This window comes from Haliotis asinina, chromosome 7, assembly GCF_037392515.1.
Source record: "Haliotis asinina isolate JCU_RB_2024 chromosome 7, JCU_Hal_asi_v2, whole genome shotgun sequence".
In the NCBI taxonomy this organism is placed as follows: Eukaryota; Metazoa; Mollusca; class Gastropoda; order Lepetellida; family Haliotidae; genus Haliotis; species Haliotis asinina.
Window position 1 is genome coordinate 32,045,164 of NC_090286.1, and position 18,263 is coordinate 32,063,426.

The 18,263-nt window shown below is 39.4% G+C and overlaps 1 protein-coding gene across 5 annotated transcripts in view; it reads left to right on the plus strand.

Annotated features, from left to right (window-relative positions):
* LOC137291646 (microtubule-associated serine/threonine-protein kinase 2-like) overlaps positions 1–18,263 on the plus strand; it is a 187,744-nt gene that overhangs the window by 162,090 nt on the left and 7,391 nt on the right. For 2 of the 5 annotated variants that reach the window (XM_067823062.1, XM_067823058.1), the window contains exons 10-28: positions 566–586; positions 4,427–4,502; positions 5,684–5,893; positions 6,459–6,557; positions 7,271–7,397; positions 7,943–8,013; positions 8,465–8,553; positions 9,013–9,187; positions 9,849–9,940; positions 10,347–10,427; positions 11,245–11,315; positions 11,989–12,105; positions 12,428–12,538; positions 13,029–13,256; positions 13,690–13,841; positions 15,290–15,531; positions 16,031–16,191; positions 17,075–17,236; positions 17,818–18,035. In XM_067823062.1, the coding sequence (XP_067679163.1) occupies positions 566–586; positions 4,427–4,502; positions 5,684–5,893; positions 6,459–6,557; positions 7,271–7,397; positions 7,943–8,013; positions 8,465–8,553; positions 9,013–9,187; positions 9,849–9,940; positions 10,347–10,427; positions 11,245–11,315; positions 11,989–12,105; positions 12,428–12,538; positions 13,029–13,256; positions 13,690–13,841; positions 15,290–15,531; positions 16,031–16,191; positions 17,075–17,236; positions 17,818–18,035 (2,503 nt within the window). The remainder of the gene's footprint in view (positions 1–565; positions 587–4,426; positions 4,503–5,683; positions 5,894–6,458; positions 6,558–7,270; positions 7,398–7,942; positions 8,014–8,464; positions 8,554–9,012; positions 9,188–9,848; positions 9,941–10,346; positions 10,428–11,244; positions 11,316–11,988; positions 12,106–12,427; positions 12,539–13,028; positions 13,257–13,689; positions 13,842–15,289; positions 15,532–16,030; positions 16,192–17,074; positions 17,237–17,817; positions 18,036–18,263) is intronic. The other 3 variants (XM_067823060.1, XM_067823059.1, XM_067823061.1) reach the window with 3 other exon arrangements.

An 18,263-nucleotide genomic window follows, 5' to 3' on the forward strand; every position in this document is an offset into this window, starting at 1 on the left:
GTATTCAATGGACATTGCTAAATGTTGTAACAATTGCAGCGCAAAAGAGGGACTCAATGTTGTCTTTTCTCCACAGCTATGTGTTAAACAATTGACATCAATGTTGTTTCTTAACTCTGTTTGTACCATAAACCGTCATCATTCAATGTTTTTATAGAAATTAACGCCTGTACAAAACTATTATGAATAACACTCATGTACGTGTACACAAGTTTTTTTTAATTGTAATTGATGCCGAAACAATAAGTGCATGTGCTCTTCAATAAAGGATATTTCATATATCATGCACTTGTTAAACATTTAACACTTAAATTCTCTCTCAATCTGCATGGGCACATTATCTTGTTCTTTACTCTAACAAATGCTCATTCTTGTTTAAATAAATACTGTAACTGCAAAATCATAACTGAATAAAAACTATGCGAAGAATAAAACACGAATGACTTAGATGTTTCTTGTTGACGTTTTGTTGGTAAATACTGTAATTTTGAGTAACTTGTGTATGATTCTAGTGCTATATTTGATGATGTATATCTTCTTTTTATCTCCCGCTTGTGCTCAACAGCCTCTCCTGGCTTGCTCTAGAGTAAGACTTTTTTTGTTATTTGTTTTTTAGTGCTCACAGTAGCAAGTAGTGTGTAGATTTCATACAACATCATGGGTGGTGGGGTAGTCTAGTGGTTAAAGTGTTAGCTCATCATGCCGAAGACCCATGTTCGATTCCCATGGGTACAATGTGTGAAGCCCATTTCTGGTGTACCCGACAGTGATATTGCTGGACTGTTGCTAAAAGCATGAAACCAAACTCACTCACTTATTCATGTAACACCATTTATATGGTGTGAATAATGTTGAAATGTTATTGCACTGGTATGCTTGGTGGTTCCTTGTCATGAAAGTTGTGGCCCTGAGATTTGCCCTATGAGATATTAACTTTGTATACAGCAGGGCAAATATCAACCAGTTAAAAAGTTATCAAGTGATAAGTTGTCATATGACCAGATCCATTCATTTATTATTTGTTTGAGTGCTTTTATGACCAATTATAATGACTGTGATTGTAGTAATATATGGTACTTGGAGTGGTTTTTTTTCATCTGGCTAATTAGTGCCAAAGTCATGAAAATGGTCAGTTCTTACTGGAAGACTTTAACTTCTTTGTGCTGAAAATGTTTTCACTGCATCAGGCCATTTAGTTTCTTGCCTTAATTTGGGAAAAGGTGCTTTGAAAAAGGAACATGATAATTCAAGAATATTGATCGTCTGGTTACTAGCAGTTAGTAGCTGTCGGGTTAGTAGTACCAAGTCAACCCTTGGTACCTCAGATCAAAACTGGAATATTCATAAATGTTTCAAAGTAGGTGATGCTGACAGCAGTATGTAATCAGGGCTTGCCATTAGCAGACAAGGATGATAGCATGATGAGGTCTCATTAAAAACAAATCATTTGGATCTTCTCATTGGAATAATACAAATGGCCATTCTGGCTTCTGAGTTTTGTGTGAGACAGTGAAATGTTCAAACATGCATACCTTGTTTCTTGTCTCTGAAACATAAATAATGGGAATTTTTAAATGCAGAATGAAAAGACCATATGTCTGTTTTGTGGATTTTTCACATTGTTTGGTTTCAGAGTGCCATGGTATCTGCATTATAAATGGTTTACTAATGAGTGTGCAATTTTGATGTGTGGTTTTTCTGTGGGTGGAGTCAGGAGTTGGGGTAGCCTACTGGTTAAAGCGTTTGCTTGTTAAGCCGACAGACCAGGGTTAGATTCCCCACATAGGTACAATGTGTGAAGCCAGTTTTGGTGTCCACTGGCATGATACTGCTGTCATTTTGTATATGTACAAATATAGAAAACCTAACTAATTCACTCACTAAGAGTAGGTTGGTTAACAAAAGAACTATTCAAATTGGTAAAGAAATAAGCTTAACAGTTATACATAGCTGACATCCCACTGGCCTATGACGTAAAAGCCATCTCAAACTCTAACCTATTGGCCTATGACCCTCTTGTCCCTCACTTCAGTTGAGCTTTGTATGTTTGTTCAGGGCCATCTTCATGAAGAGAGATGTCATATCAGATTGATTGATCTGTTTTAGTAATATTTGGATTAGTTTCACATTTCTAAGTGTATGTCGGCATAACCTTTGTTGACAACTGCATGTTTATCAATGTTCTCAGAAAACCCAGCACTTGGATCCTTTGCACAATTCAACAAGAACTTAAATTTACCATTTTTCCCATGAATGTGTAGATTATTGTCTTGATATTCTGTCTTTACGGAAATAGATGAATTATCCCAAATATTTTAGCTATTATTAATGAAGAAATTGAAGAAAATGGTTTTAGATCAAGTCCCATATTGATAATTGAAATTTTTTCTCCAGTAAAACATGTCCATAGTTGGGTATGTTTGATGCATAACAAAATACCTACTTGATGTAAGAACTTATAGAAGACACAGCATCACAGACCAATATATGTAAGCACCTATTGTATCAACATTTCCTAAGGGTCACTCTTTTAACTGAACATGACTATTCATGGCCTTGATGAATATTCTTCTGGATCCTTGTGCATCCTGCATGGCTAATGTCAGCCATATTTCTTCAATACTTAGAGGCACAGTTGTATGGCTATTTTGAAAATAGGGCAAGAGAGGTTAAAGTTTATATGAAAATGAACCTGCTTGCAACTGGCTCTGTTATGGCTGAACCACATATCTGGAAATTTAATCAATTCAGTAACTTTAAACATCAGGCTTCAACATTTTACAAATTACCTGAAAACAGAAGTTCAATAATGGCATGCTGAAACCTTACAAGTAACATGCATCATGGTCGCATTTCAACAAACATGTATTTTTCATAAACATCAGTAATGACATGCAGTGGAGCATCTTGTGTTTCCTCATGCTGTACCTATCTGCTGTGGCATATTACCTCAGTTAGTGTGGATGTGTGGCCTGATTACTTGTGCATTATGGCCATTTTGTCAGCCGCTCGAGTTTCTGCATGATTGTAGGATGATTTACTGTCCATTTGCCTTCACCTGAAACTGATGAATTCCTCACTATCACAAAAGCTAGTAACTGTAACAAAACCAAATTTTGACCAGTCACATGAAATTGACAGACCAACTTTGTCTCATTATTTTGTTGTCAGTTTTTGCTATTTTGTATGGGGTGGGGGGTGGGGTGGGGGGGCACTTCTTTTTAGAACAGGCAGGCAGTCAACAAGCTTGTGTATGATATTTCAATTTCACACATGCAACACACACACCTGGCTGTTCTACCAAAATGAGACAAATCATCAGAGTTGGTCTGTGCAAAATCTGGTTCTGTTGCATTTATCAGATTTTGTGTTACTGAGCAGTTCATCAGTCTCAGATGAAATCAAATTGACTGTACTTGAAATGAGTAGTCTGATTTGATGGTGCTGATCAACCTTAGATTGTGTATGTGTTTGTATCAACACTGCTTCAGATTTTCATGCTTATTATGTTTTGATTTGAATGTTACCTCTATATCAGTGAGCAGTGGGTAATAGTAGCCTTGTGGTTAAGCATAGACTAGTCACATCAAAGACCCAAGTTCAATTCCCCACATTGGTGCAATGTTGGTAGCTCAGTTTTCTTATCCTCTGTGGTGATACTGATGTAATATTGGTGAAAGCGGCATAATATTATACTCACTCACTCCCTGTATTGCCTTAACTCCGTGAACATGTGACTAAGAATTGGCCTTCACCAACCCATGGTTTTGGCAACACATCTTTCGGCAGGTGGTCGGAAGGCTGACTTGTTGTATGATATCCTGTTGGCAAAGACCAATCCCCATGATGTTTATCACTGGATTGTCTAGTCTAGATTATGTCCAGATTGCCATCATACAGCTGAAATATTGCTTAGGGAGAAGAACATGCTAAATTTATATTCATTCACTAAAAATGGGCCAAACTTGCAAACAATAATTAAGACCTTATAATAATCCTGATATTGGAAAGGGCGATGCTTATTAATATTTCATATGTAATGTGGTGGTATATAGATGAGAATGTTTTAACTCTCAGAGTGTTAAAATCCTTAATGACTGGCAACAAAACTTATACATCAGAAAGTCATAAATTTGTGCTTGTATTTTGCCTTTGGGAGACTAGGGAGGGTCTGGGATAGAATCGGTTTTCAGCAACCCTTGCTTGTTTATGAGGCGGCCAGTGAGATTAGATGGTCAAACTTTATGCGATTGATTGCATGTCATCATTGAATACTGCAGAGTTGAATAAAACTAAATTTTCCATAAGTAGTTGAAATTGCTCAGACAGCCGTTAACTGTTTAGTTAGTTGCTACTTGTTTGTTGTTTTTTTTCAACGATGTTGACATTGATGTTGACATTGTTAACCGTATGATTCCCTCTGCAGTAGTCCAGCTCGGTCCCCCGGTGGTGACTCGGAGATCATAATCATGAACAGCGTGTACAAGGAACGATTTCCTAAGGTAAGTAGTACCTATTTCATAAACAGTATCCATGGTTTAAAGAGCCGAAACTTTTCAGTTTACAGTGCTAAAACTTGTGATGCCACGATGCATTGATGCATCAATACCTGAAACAATACAATTATCGACACATTCAAAACTGTATGACTGTATAATTTTGAAAGTATCAGGTTTAAATATATTTATATGTTGTTTTACATTTTGCAGTAGTATTTTTTATGTTATGAGAGTTATAAATGACTATTTTTCCTGCTCAGAGATGAGAAGTTAGAACTTTTAAATATGAGAATAAAAAATGTTTCCATGGACATTATTGAAATAGCAATGTTCAAAATATAACTAAATTAACACAATAATGCTGCAAGAATAAGTATTGTGATACATATCGAATCGTGACATGGGTATTGCGATACATATGGAGTCAGAAATTTATGTTTGGTGGCATCCCTAGCAGACACCTGCCTGCAACCTATGAAGGAGGAGTCTTTATCCCACATTCATTCTGATGTTTCTGGGTTTATCAGCACTCTTTGAAGGGCTTCAGATTTGGAAACAATTCTGACCTGTCATTGCTTCAAGATTTCCTGGTGTGCACACCTTTTGACATAATTGAAATACAGTTCAAAACAGTGTTAAACCGAAGTGCTAAATTAATTTGAGTTCTTGGAACCATTTCAACAAAAATCTCTTCATGCTCCTACTGTTGTAAGGTGTTGTGTTTCAAGTTTAAGGGTTGCGCTCACTATAGCGCTGTGGTCACTTTGTGAAATTTGGGCACAAATGGACAGACTCACTCCTCCTTTCCACAGAAGTGAGTTACATGTTCGCCCATCATACACATGTATTGGTGCAGCAACCCTTTCATTCTGACTTTGTTACTACGCATATATCTGTCAGTTTCCATGAAGATGTACACTCACAGGTTAACACTTCAGTGAAAATATTATCCTTTGTTGTCTATTCACAGTTTTTTGTTTGCTCAGTTAGAGGTTTCAATACTTTCAGATGCAGTCGATTTGCATACCTGAATTTTAAATGATGATCATGAATGTTGTAGTATTATACATCAAGGGCCACTCCTTGCTGATATTCCAAGTTGTTAAAAACAGAAACAGTGATTAGTTGAAACATGCCAGGAAAGATTAGTAAAAAAATTAATGTGTGTTTAAATTTTTGTGTAGGCGACAGCTCAGATGGAGGATCGGCTTCAGACGTTTGTTCGAGACAGTAGTAAGCTGAGTGAGGACAAGGAGAAGGATGCTGTGCTGTGCTTCATCCACCATCAGGTGCTGGAGCTAGCTCGGGACTGTCTGGAGAAGTCGCAGCAGAAGCTGATCACCACCAACTACTTCTATGAGCTCTCCGACAGTCTCGAGAAACTGGCCAACGATGTGAGTAACAGATTTTTATTTGTACATAAAAGGAGGTTGGCCATTGGTTTTACTCCCCGCTGAATGCTACTGACTTTTGGGAGTCAGATTACTTCGTTCAGGCAAATAGTACTTCGGGTAAATGTTATCTCCCAGAAATCAGAGTGGGAATTCTGGTTTAAATTCAGGAGATTCATGGCTCCAAAGTGTCCTGAAACTTTTTCTCTGATTTTGTCAATAATAGTGGATAAAGTCATGGATGTGATAGTTGTCAAAATGATGTAAAACCTACTGTTAAGGTGGTAGATATGCTGTTTCAAGAGAGCTATGGAAGACAAGGGGAGGTAACTCAAACAGCTGTAGTGACATAAATACCTTCTAATGACACATGCTCCCAGTGAGTGACTGTTTAACTGATATGGAATGCAAGCAGAAATCATTCCCACTGCTGTTGTGACAGATACATCAAGTATCATTAATGATTCCATAGAAGTCAAGGGGAGGTAACTCCCAAAATGACACAGTAAACTTATACAAGGGAGATAACCAAGTCCAGAGACTGTTAATGAGGTTTTTCTGCCCACAGGCAAAGGACAAGTCGGTTGAAGCCTACACACATGTTTACCCCCTCATTAAACAGCTTCTCATTATCATCTCAAGACCCGCAAGGCTCTTGGAGTGCCTGGTGAGTACGTCAGCGCCGTTGTGTGCAGGCCAAGTTTGGTTGTATTTCATCATTGTGTTAGCGCTATTTTGGGAAGTTCCTTTAATTGGAAAGGCAGCTGAGTACAGTAATCATGATCAAACAGTGGTTATTTTGTGGTAGCTATTTATAACATTTAATAATGAATGGGGAGATTTGACGTGTGTACAGTTTCCTCACAAATTGGTATTCTAGGATGTCATGATTATATACTGACAGTTAAATCTGTAGTAGAAGGCAACAGTATTACATTCTTTGGTTTAAAATTCAAATTAGTAATGTAAAGTGATTATGGTCCAATTTGATATATATATTTTGCACATTAAACTGATGTGCAGCGATGAAACTGTAATTCTGTTCAAAGCAATGTTAAATCAAGGTCACTCACTTACACATAAAAAAAAAGAAATAGTGAAACACCAACAAATTGTTCCATCAGATTTTTTCAAAACATGACCCAGCAGATGCCCATGTGGTGAATTATTCCTTCAGTTACCCCAGTTAAATTGCAATCTGAATGGTCCTGGAGAATGGATATGTATTACTGAGGTGTGTCAACCACAAGTTGTTAAGACAGGGTAGGTTTGTAAGAGCTTATTATGGTTCGTCTGTATACAGATATGTGATATGTATCCACAAGTTGTTAAGAAAGTGTAGGTTTGTATGAGTGTCTATTATGGTCTGTCTCTGGACAGGAGTTTGATCCGGAGGAGTTCTACATGCTGCTTGAAGCTGCTGAAGGAGAGGCTAAACAGACCATCAAGGCAGACATCCCGCAGTACATCATCACAAAACTTGGGCTCAACAGAGACCCTCTTGAAGGTATGGAAAACTATAGAACATGACTAGGTTCAGTAATAAGACATAACTAAACTTTGGACTGCCTCTGTGGTGTAGTGATTAGGGTACAAATTTGCAAATTCAATCCCCGGCCACATCATTAAAAAGATGTTCCTTGTTGATCCATGCCAGGCGCTTGGCATTAATGGGCACAATAAGGACTGGTCTGTCTCAGACTCAGAATAATGTGTATTAGTGGCGTTTCCGTGCTTAACTACAGCATGGTATCTCAGTGAGTTCATACTATGAAACCAGTTTAAGCCTAGGCTAGTACAAACAACCACACGCACACAGGCATGCACGTCGTCTTATGAGTGAAATATCCTTAAGTTCGACATTAAACCACATCTCACCTCACTTGACCAAGCTTGGGCTCATCAGAACCCCCCTGGAAGATTGGAGGATTATTATTGACACATCATGAATGGCTATATTGAAATGTATATTACCCCTCTCCACGTCTACATTAACAATTGAAGGAGAGGATGAGCAGAACGAGACTTGATGGTACTGTGGCACTGTTGCAGGTATTAGTGACGTTCCAATTGTGGATGACCACTTTGACGGCAAACTCCAAGAAGAAGATGAGGACCCTGAGGTTTGTTACATCTTATTGAAAATGTTGTTTTTTTTAAATACTTGGTTTTTGGCCATTTCTAGTGATACACGAGCAGTTTGACCTGTATGGGAGAAATATGTGAGCATAGGCGGATCCAGAGGGGTGTCTGTGCATACTCCTTTTGTCTGGAAATTTTTGTCAATGACTATTAACTCATGTGAAGTTTGCACCCCTGCTTAACTGGCTAGTGTGCACACACACTGCACACACCCTTTCTCAAAAAGCTGTTGCCGCACCTGAAGAGTATCTCTGTAATATTTTCAATTTAGTACCTAGAAACCTTTTAATCTTTAGACTAAGATTCAGTTTAATCATATTTCATTCCATTGTGTAATTTGGTACCCAATAGCACCAGTGTTTATAACTGACTTCTTTAGATGTTAGCAAATGTACCACATTTGGCAGTGATATGTTATTGATTGTTCACCAGAGCAAAGAGATTCAGAAGTTGATGAAGCAAAAGCCTCCATGTGAAGAAGACTTTGAGACAATCAAACTCATCAGTAATGGTGCTTATGCGTAAGTACATGAGATGCTGCTTGGCTGTAATTGTGTACAAACTGGAAGATGTCCTTCGCATGGAAGTAATGACCAGTTTCTTGTTTTAGGGACTTTTTTTCCTCAGAAAACCTAAAGACAGCAGTGGGGAAAAAGACAAACAAACTAAAATCACCAGTCAAAGCAATATTCCTTCTAAATTCTAAAATTATTTCACCTTTAGCAATTTACTAAGTGTATATGGGTGAAAAACAATCTGAAAACAATTTTCTAGTAAGTTTACATTTTTAGCCATTAAAAACATTAGGATTTTACTTTTTGAGTAGGGAAAATATTTTTTTATGATCATTATTATTATTATTGAAAAAATACAATCAGGGGATCTGTATAACAAGAATGTTCTTTTAAGAGTGAAAGTCTGGGTAAAATAAAATCTTTTTTTGAGCTGTTTTTTCTGATTCTTGTTCTGTTGTGTCCCAGGGCTGTGTTCTTGGTGCGTCACCGAGAGAGCAGACAGAGGTTTGCCATGAAGAAGATCTGCAAACACAATCTGATGCTGAGGAACCAGATTGAACAGGTGTTCCTGGAGAGAGACATCTTGTCCTTCACAGACAATCCATTCGTTGTGAGCATGTACTGCAGCTTTGAAACAAAGGTCAGTTACTAAGGTCTCTCTCATGGTATCTGAAGAGGCTGTTGCTACGTCTTCAATGATCTGGTTCAATTCATCAAAAATCGAATTTGCGACCTTACTTTCTATTTTTAGTAACCATTATCACTATTTAGATTCAACATTTAAATGCCCATTTTAATTATTCCCACAATACCAGAACATAAATTTGACTCCTGGCTCAAGCAGTTACAAGTACTGAAATAAGGCAAAACATGATTTGTTGACGCCTGGCTAATTATTCATTGAGAATTCTTGTTAGTAGACATTGGCAAGTTGATGGATTTCATACTAAAAGAGCTGGGAGTTAAATGAAATCTGATGGTTCTACTTTTATAATGAATCAAATCGAAAATTATCAAATCAAGGATCCGATATTGAAAATCATATCGAATCACGGTCTGGGTTAATCCTTGCAACCTTACTGGGCAGCCAAGTTATCTGAGGTGCCACTGAGTTGCCTCCCTTTGACATGCCAGAAACCTCTGATTGTGTATTGAAATCCAGATTGTGATACCCATACCAGGCTAGGACACCATCATGAAAGGTAGAATACTTATGATGATGAACAAACCAGCATTTGGAGTATGTTGTACATCCTGAACTTGCTTGATTATGTCTACCTCACCTGTGATGTTTGTTACAGAAACATCTGTGTATGGTGATGGAGTATGTTGAAGGAGGGGACTGTGCTACACTGCTCAAGAACGTTGGTCCTTTGCCACTCGACCTGGCCAGGTGAGGAAGATGTCACTGTCAGTTGCAGATATTGAATACGAACAAAGTTGTTCAGCTGGGATATTTAATTTATATGAATATAATCATAAACATGTTCAAGTGTGATACTGAAATCTCCTCCTCCTCCTCTCCTCCTCCCTCTCTTCTGTCTTCCTCTCCTGTTTTCTCTCTCCTCCCTCTCTTTTCTCTTCTCCTCCTGTCTTCTTTCTCCTCCCTCTCTTCTCCCCTCCTATCCTCTTCCTGTCTTCTCTCTACTCCCTCTCTTCTCTCCTCCTCCCCTCTTCCTGTCTTGCCCTCTCTTCTCCCTCTCTTCTCCCTCCTATCCTCTCCTTCTGTCTTCTCCTCCATCATCATCTTCATCTTCCTCTTCATAAACCCACATTAATACTCATCTAATATGTTTTAGGATGTATTTCGCGGAGACAGTGTTGGCCCTGGAGTACCTTCACAGCTACGGCATCGTGCACAGAGACCTTAAACCTGACAAGTAAGCCTCTACACAGTGACAGTGTTTTGTTCTGTTACCATGTTAGTTTGTCCTGTGTTTATTGAATGTTGACCTGGAGATATGGTTAAGTGCTTCTGCTCATCACACTGAAAGCCTGGGTTCAGATCCCAACATGATTATAATGTGAAGCCCTGTTCTGTGATACTGCTGGCATATTGTTTATTTGTAGCCTGGTGCTTACATTGTTCACTTGTCATGCCGAGGATACATAAGTCCCAAAACATTTGAAGTAGATTTAAACTTACCAGGATTTTTAGACATAATATTCCTGTATTTTAATTGTCCCTAGCATTTCTTACAATCGCCAGCAGCTGAAGGGATGGTGTAAATCCAACTAGGGTCCATGTTGGTAGCAAAGGTACTGTAAGTCCCCATGGTCCCTAGTCTGGTGATCTAGCTTCTGTTGTTGGCGATCTATAGCCTGTTTTTATTTTGTACTGTCTTAATAGTGATATTAGTTTTAACATTCCACGCTAGTTATATTTCATATTATCATAATCTAGTTGTTTTACTGTCCTTCGTCGACAGATTTTTATAATATACGTATAGTCCTTTTCATCGTTAACTGTTCAAGTCACTATATGGCTGCAATATTGCCGAGGTGACATTAAATATTAACTGACTCACTCACTTGTCATGCCATAGGTCTGAGTTTGATTCCTCACATATGTAAATGAAGTCCTCTTCTAGTATCCCATGATAGATATAGGAATATAGCTGTGAGAGGCATAAAGTCACTCTGTCCCAGAATATATCACATAGTTGAGGATGATTGAGATTCTTTGCTTTCTTTCAGTCTACTTATAAACGCGACTGGACATGTCAAACTGACAGACTTTGGTCTCTCCAAGATTGGTCTCATGAGCTGTAAGTGTATCATTGTGAACAGTATTTCCTTTACTAGGAGTGACATGTGATTTCTATGAATCCACCCTGCTAAATACTCACCTAGTCCCTTGCAAGGTAGGAAAGTCAACAGTAATGAGTAGCGGTTTATTGTAGCATGCACTGCATATCATTAATTCTGAAGCAAGTGCAGAAGAAAGGCAGATTCAATTTGGCCTTGCTTGATTTGGAAGGAAAGCAATAAGAGAAGGGGAGAGAGAAAACACTGAGGCAAGGGACCACTCATAATTATGGCTTGTGGGGTGATGATTTTAAGGGGGTTTCACCCATTATGTTCTGGTGAGCTAGGGGGTCCTAGGTACACATGCACTGGGGTCAGCAGTTTTGTACATAAAAATATTTTATGATTATGCTTGAAAATTATGTGAAGCAGGGAGGGGGGGGTTATTGATTTTGTGTATGACAAACGGGGGATGTCACTTATTTGTACGTTAATTGGGGATTGGGGTCATTTACATTGTACATGCTTCCCCATAAAATTCACCACCCCTTGCCTTAAATAATGAATGTCCCTAACTGGAGGTGACCCTGAGAGATGGCAAGAAGATACTGAGAGAAGAAGAGAAATGGCTGAGAAAAGGGGAGTTATCACTGAGCTAAGTGCAGGTGACAATGCCCAAATTATGTGTTTCAGTGACCACCAACTTATATGAAGGGGCTATGGACAAGGACTACAAGCAGTTCAAGGACAAGCAGGTGTATGGTACACCAGAATACATCGCACCTGAGGTCATCCTCCGTCAGGGATATGGTGAGTGCTTGTCCTATACTGCCTAAGCTTCCTAACTGACTGAGCAAGAGCCAAGCATGCTGCTGCTGCTCTAATTGTTGAGGCTCTTACTGATGGAATCTATAGTTCAGATTTGCTAGTCCTGACCAAATGGATGAGGTGGTCAGACCTGTGACAGCAAAGAATATTGCACAGTCTGGTTAAGACTCTATAAATAATTAAGGCCACCATCATTAGGTTGCATCAACAGACAAATAATTCAATTACATGCAGTGAAGCAATCTGTTGGTACAAGATATTGAACATCTGTGAAGCGGTTTTAAGGCTGTTGCTGGTGTTGCAGGCAAGTGTGTGGACTGGTGGTCCATGGGGATTATCCTGTATGAGTTTCTGGTGGGATGTGTGCCATTTTTCGGAGACACTACGGAGGAACTTTTTGCCCAAGTTATTCACGGTATGTGTTTTTGGTTACAGAATGCATTTAAAGTCCTAAGCCTGTTTCACAAATGTTTAAGAATGGGAGATAAGGTTAATCTGAGCAAAAGCTGCTTTATGAAAGGATCCCAAGGACCTGTTTCACAAAGCCCTCACAAGATCTCTTAACATTTCCTGTTGCATCCGTGCCTCCTAAACTGTAACATTGACTTTCGATAGTTGTAGAGCAACGAGAATTATCATGACAGTGGACCCTTGACTCCAAGAAACAAATAGTAAGAAGAATGATTAATTGTCCACTTTGATTCTCATTTTTTTTTATGCGACTTTTAGTGTGTTTGGAATGATTATGTCCTGATTAAAGAAGTTGACATCTTAGGAGTTATTATAGCTGTGATGGCGAGGATGTGAAAGCATTTCCAGATAAATCATTTGAATGTTTAGTTTTTAACAATATTGTTCTAAGGAGCTGTTTACTTGATTTCTGACAGTGCATGTTGATGTTACAGAGGAGATTGAGTGGCCATCAGAGGACGAGTGGCAGGGACGGGATGATGCCAAGGACCTGATCACCCATCTGTTGACGAACAACCCAGTGGCCAGACTCGGAACCACGGGGGCACAGGAGGTGAAGGAGCATGTCTTTTTCATGGGGCTCAACTGGGAGAGCCTGCTGCGACAGAAGGCGGAGTTTGTGCCCCAGCTGGATGATGATGAGGACACTAGTTACTTCGACAGTGAGTTTAGTCCATCCAGGAACATCCAGGAACATTTATGTCTGGATTTGTTTTGTATGTTTGAGCCTTTAGAAAACAGGATGTGTTGGCTGTATGAGAATTAGAAGTCTTTACATTGCTTTATTGATACAATACTGTATGGTTATAACAATGATGTTACAGATGTTACATATCCCCCAAGACTTCTATTGATCTAGCCCTGTAATATCCCTCAAGACTTATACTTATTGGCCCTGTCATTTCTATCAATGTTTGTACTCAACTGACCTTGTCATGATGTCACACCTGGTTCAAGATTTGTACATAACTCGTCCTGTAATGTCCTTCAAGACATCACCAAACTAGCCCTGTATGATCCCTCAAGGCGTGTACTCAGCTAGCCCTGCTCAATGTCCTTCAAGATGTACTAAACTAACAATTTTGTGGTCCACAGCTCGTACTGACCGGTACAATCACGAACTAGAAGCCGAGGACACTGAGGACGATGCTGATGACCCCCTGTTCCACAGTTTCTCTTCCTGCAGCCCACGCTACAACAAGGTGTACTCCAAGATAGATGAACTTCATGAGGTACTTAGAGTCAAGGTGGGGGGTTTTATCTGGTCAGCCTGTCTCTGTGCTGTAGTACGTATGGATGGCATGCCTCCCTCGGATGTCCTGCCCATGCATGAGACGGTTGAATAGTCCCATGGCTAAAGTGGTGGTTTGTTTAACCAGATTTGTTTCTCCAATTTAGTGAGTCCATTCTCCTAATATGTGCAGGTATATTTTAAGACCTGTTTGGCCTCTTTTTGGGTAGAAATGGTCTATGAATATGGGCTTTGTTTTAATACATTGTTTCTAATAATTGAAATTTCATAAATGGATCAGACAAAAATAAACATGATGGTTCAAGGTATGGAGAGGTCAGAAGTGATGTTGTAGGCTAAGGTGCACAGTTCTCCCTGCAGGGTTTCTTCCCATAGGCACATTAAAAACCTGTGACAGTGTTTCAGAATTCTTAGATTCATCCCAATTATTCTTTGTCTAGGTTTGTCAGCATCATGCCATGCTTGTGGTTAATTGAACTGGTAAATGTCTAAGAAACAGAATCACAGCATCACATTTCTGAGAAAGAAGATAAAGCTTGTACTTTAATGGGAAGATTTACCTAGCTTTTTTTCGGGACATGGCCTTTAAAATTTGTGATGATAAGCAGACATTCTCTATTTAGAAACAGTTGTAAAGGGCAAAATAACATCATGTCAAATATCATTATGTGAAATCGGATGTGAAATATGAAACCATTTGAAACACATGGGTGCAATGTGTGAATGAATTCTTGGTGTCCCCTGCTCAGCATTGCTAAAACTGGACTGACACAAAACTCCACTAACTGTCCCGCTTCCAGTGCATGCCTGTGTTTGTTATTCATCCTGCTACTAACAGTAACTGGCTCTCCCATTTCGTAACAGTGCCTTCCACAATCCCTGTTGCTACTCACATTACAATATTTGAATTAACTTGGCTCTTTTGACGAAAAGTTCCTGATATTGTTATCTTTGTTTGCAACATTTTGTGAAATAGTGCCAGGATTTCTTATCGAGTGTATGAGCTTGCCCAAATCCTATCTGAGGACACTCTTGGGCCTTCCATCATCGAAACACTATTCAACCTCAGTTCACACTTAAGACTTCTCTCTCTCATGGGTTCCAGGCTCGTAATAGGCCATCAGTAGTCCATGCTGGTTTTTAGAGCAGGCCTACTGGATTTGATGGTGTGGCCATATACTCCAGCAAAATAAGTCATTGATTGAAATGTTGAATCACTGGATTGTCTGATCCAAATTTAATTATTTGCAACCTCTTTCACATATCTTGAATGTAGTAGTTAAAAAATAGTAGGTCCCTTTCACCGCCAACTTTTGCATTTCAATGAGCTGCTCTCTGATGAGTTTTTCACAGAATGAGAAGCAGTATATAGTGTCCATTATTTCAGATGTAATGTTAGGTCAGCGCTTATAGCTGTCATTAATAATACCTTGTTCTCTTTAGGATCCTGGTGAGAGAGACAGGCGCCGCCACTCTAGTGCTGATGACTTCCGGACACGAGTGTTAGAGAGGAGAGCGCTGGAGAGGAAGGACTCCAATCAGTCGGAGAGCTCTGAGGGATCCATCGAAGTCAGGAACGCCTTCAGGAAGGATAGCACAGACCGGCAGTCAGACACAACAGACTCACGGACAGATGCTAGTACCATCAAGATGGATGAAGATGTGTTCAGTGCATCTGACATAAGGTAGAAATTGGGCACATGGTACTGACTTGCTGGTATACAGGTTGTTGACATAGATGTAAACACTGGTGTAGTCCAAGGTTCACTTAGGCTTGAGAAGCAGTGTGTTTCATTTTCTACTTGGCAGCCCAGTTTCTAGCTCAGTTCAGCTTTTAGTGTAACAATCAGTTGGGCATACCAGCCAATAGTTTCTCGTTAATGTTTCATTCTCCAGCCTTTTAGTTTGGCTGTCCTGCATACAGTTTTATTCTCTAGCCTGTAGTTTGGCTGTCCCGCCTACATTTTGGCTGTCCAGCCTTTTAGTGATTACTCTGGCAGCCCAGTCTATAATTTTGGGTCCAGCCAACAGTTTTGCAATTAGTTTGTCAGCTCAACCTTTAAAGAATTAATTCATGACCTTAAATGAAAAAGGACCCATTTTGGAGCTGTTGTTGATGGTGAAAATCATGTTAGTAAAACCATGTGTGTGGAATGGTATCAGTTGTGCCATGTTTATTTTCAGCACCCCTCGTTCCCGTGACAACACCAGCATCTCGGATTCCTCCCAGACAGACAGTGACTCATGCGGCTCCCCACTCATCACAAGGTCGAAGCCTTCAATCAAAAACATCATACCTCGACTTGCCATTTCCTCAGAAGAGGAGAGGTCATGTGGCTCTAAAGGTCAGTGGTGAAAATATTCATATGTCAAAGGTCAAGCTTATGCATATATACAGACAAGTACTGACATGATTTTGAATAAATGTGATATCCTATTGTTAGCTTCATGCTAATGCTTGTAGAAGAGGGAGACCACACATGTCTGAACACAATAACGACAGCATGGAAAGTGACGAACAAGGTTATAGCTTAGAGTTACCTGCTCTTTGCTGTTGGGGTCCATGGTGCCCTGTACAGGTGATTGAACAAGAAAAATCTGTATTTTCTTGTTTTGCAAATATTTTATTCAAATATTGTTACAACGATTATAAGAATTTCAAATGGACATTTTAATGCTTTTATGTAACCCAAGGAGAACTCTGCAACCTCTACAGGTTTGTTCGAATTTTGACCCATAGTATTATTAGATTTTTATGGGTTTTTTATATCTGTATAGACATACAATGTATTGCATAGACATACAATTAAAAATCTTCGTATAATCTAACTTCATTATTTCATATAACTGATAATTTTCCATTGGTCAGATCAGGTTCATATCATCAGATGCTCAAATCTGTGAAGATGTGGGCCTGCATTTGTCATGCATGGCAAGTCTATGTATCTTTTGGTCAGGTTAGCTTACTGACTTGCATTAGGATAAGTGCATATCACCACATCACAATTTGGGTGGATGTATGTTCATAATGTCAAACACTGGATTACTTCTGAATTTTGCAAAATGCCTCTATTTTTCAACAGAAGTACTGATAATGATGTTGGCTTTCCGCCTGCCGTGGATGATTATTTCTTGGCCACTGTGATACAGCTGCAATATTGCAGCATCATACTGGTCTGCTCATTTGACTGTCTCCAACAAAGTTAATATTCATGTATGTGTTTGTAGAGCTGTCTCCGGTGGATGAGGCAAAGGAAAAGGTGGAGGATGTTGAGAGGAAGAAGCCAGCAGCAGGGACAGCACCGGCAACGGAGAAGTGTGGCATGCAGAAGTCAGCATCCGCAACAGCACTCACCTTGCTTATACACTCAGGAGGTAGGTGTCGGCAAAGTGAGTGTTACCTATTATTTCCTTTATTTATAGTAACAGTAATGTCAGTCCTGTAGTTTTCTAGACTTTACTGTAGACCTTATTAGCTGTAATATGTCCAAGTTTGTGTTTTAATTTTGGGATGAAAACACATACATAACTCTCATACAATACACAGAGGCTTAACATCACTCAGCACTAACACAGGCATATGCTCACACATACACTCTCTGTACGTAGACATAGACGTTTCTTTGTTCCATAAAGCATACAGCTAAAGTTAAAGATTGTGTTGGTAAATGTTAAGCATTTGCCACTTTGTTTGTGTGTTTATTTGCCGAGCAGTTTTACAATTCAAAATTTCAACAACAAAATTTATACCTTGAACCTTTGGTAGTTTAAAACAGAAAGGGAATAATCGATTGATGTGCTATTCTATAGGACACTCCCAGCTATCTAATTTTATTCACCCAAATTAATAGTATTTGAATCTACCTTTTATGTTTTGTCTGCAAGTACTTTGAATAAAGAGTAAAATCTTTGTAATAACTAAGACTATATCTTGTATTTGACGTCCTAATAATACCTGTCTCTCTCCCCAGACTTCAGCATTCCAACATCGGTTGCCTCCCCTGGGGGTTCAGGATCCAGCACCAGCTCTCGTGATGGCTCCCCTAACCGTGACTCCTCCCCTATAGCCCGCAGCCTCAAGCCTCCTGTTGTTGTCAAGAGGGGTGCTCGTGGGTTTGGATTTAACTTCCAGTCTATCCGTGTGTACATCGGCAGTACTGATGTCTACACCATTCAACACATCGTCACGGTGGGTATCAAGGGTAGATTGTCAGTTGGGGGAGGGGTGGTGATGTGGGGTGGGGTGTAATTTTGAAATTTCATCTCTATTCACTAAGCAAGTCACAAAAAGGTATTTCCTAAAGCAGTGGGTGTGGGGGTAGCCTAATGGTTAAAGCGTTCACTTATTGCGCCAAAGACACATGTGCCATTCCCCTTATGAGTGCAATGTGTAAAGCTGATATTGCTGGGATAGTGC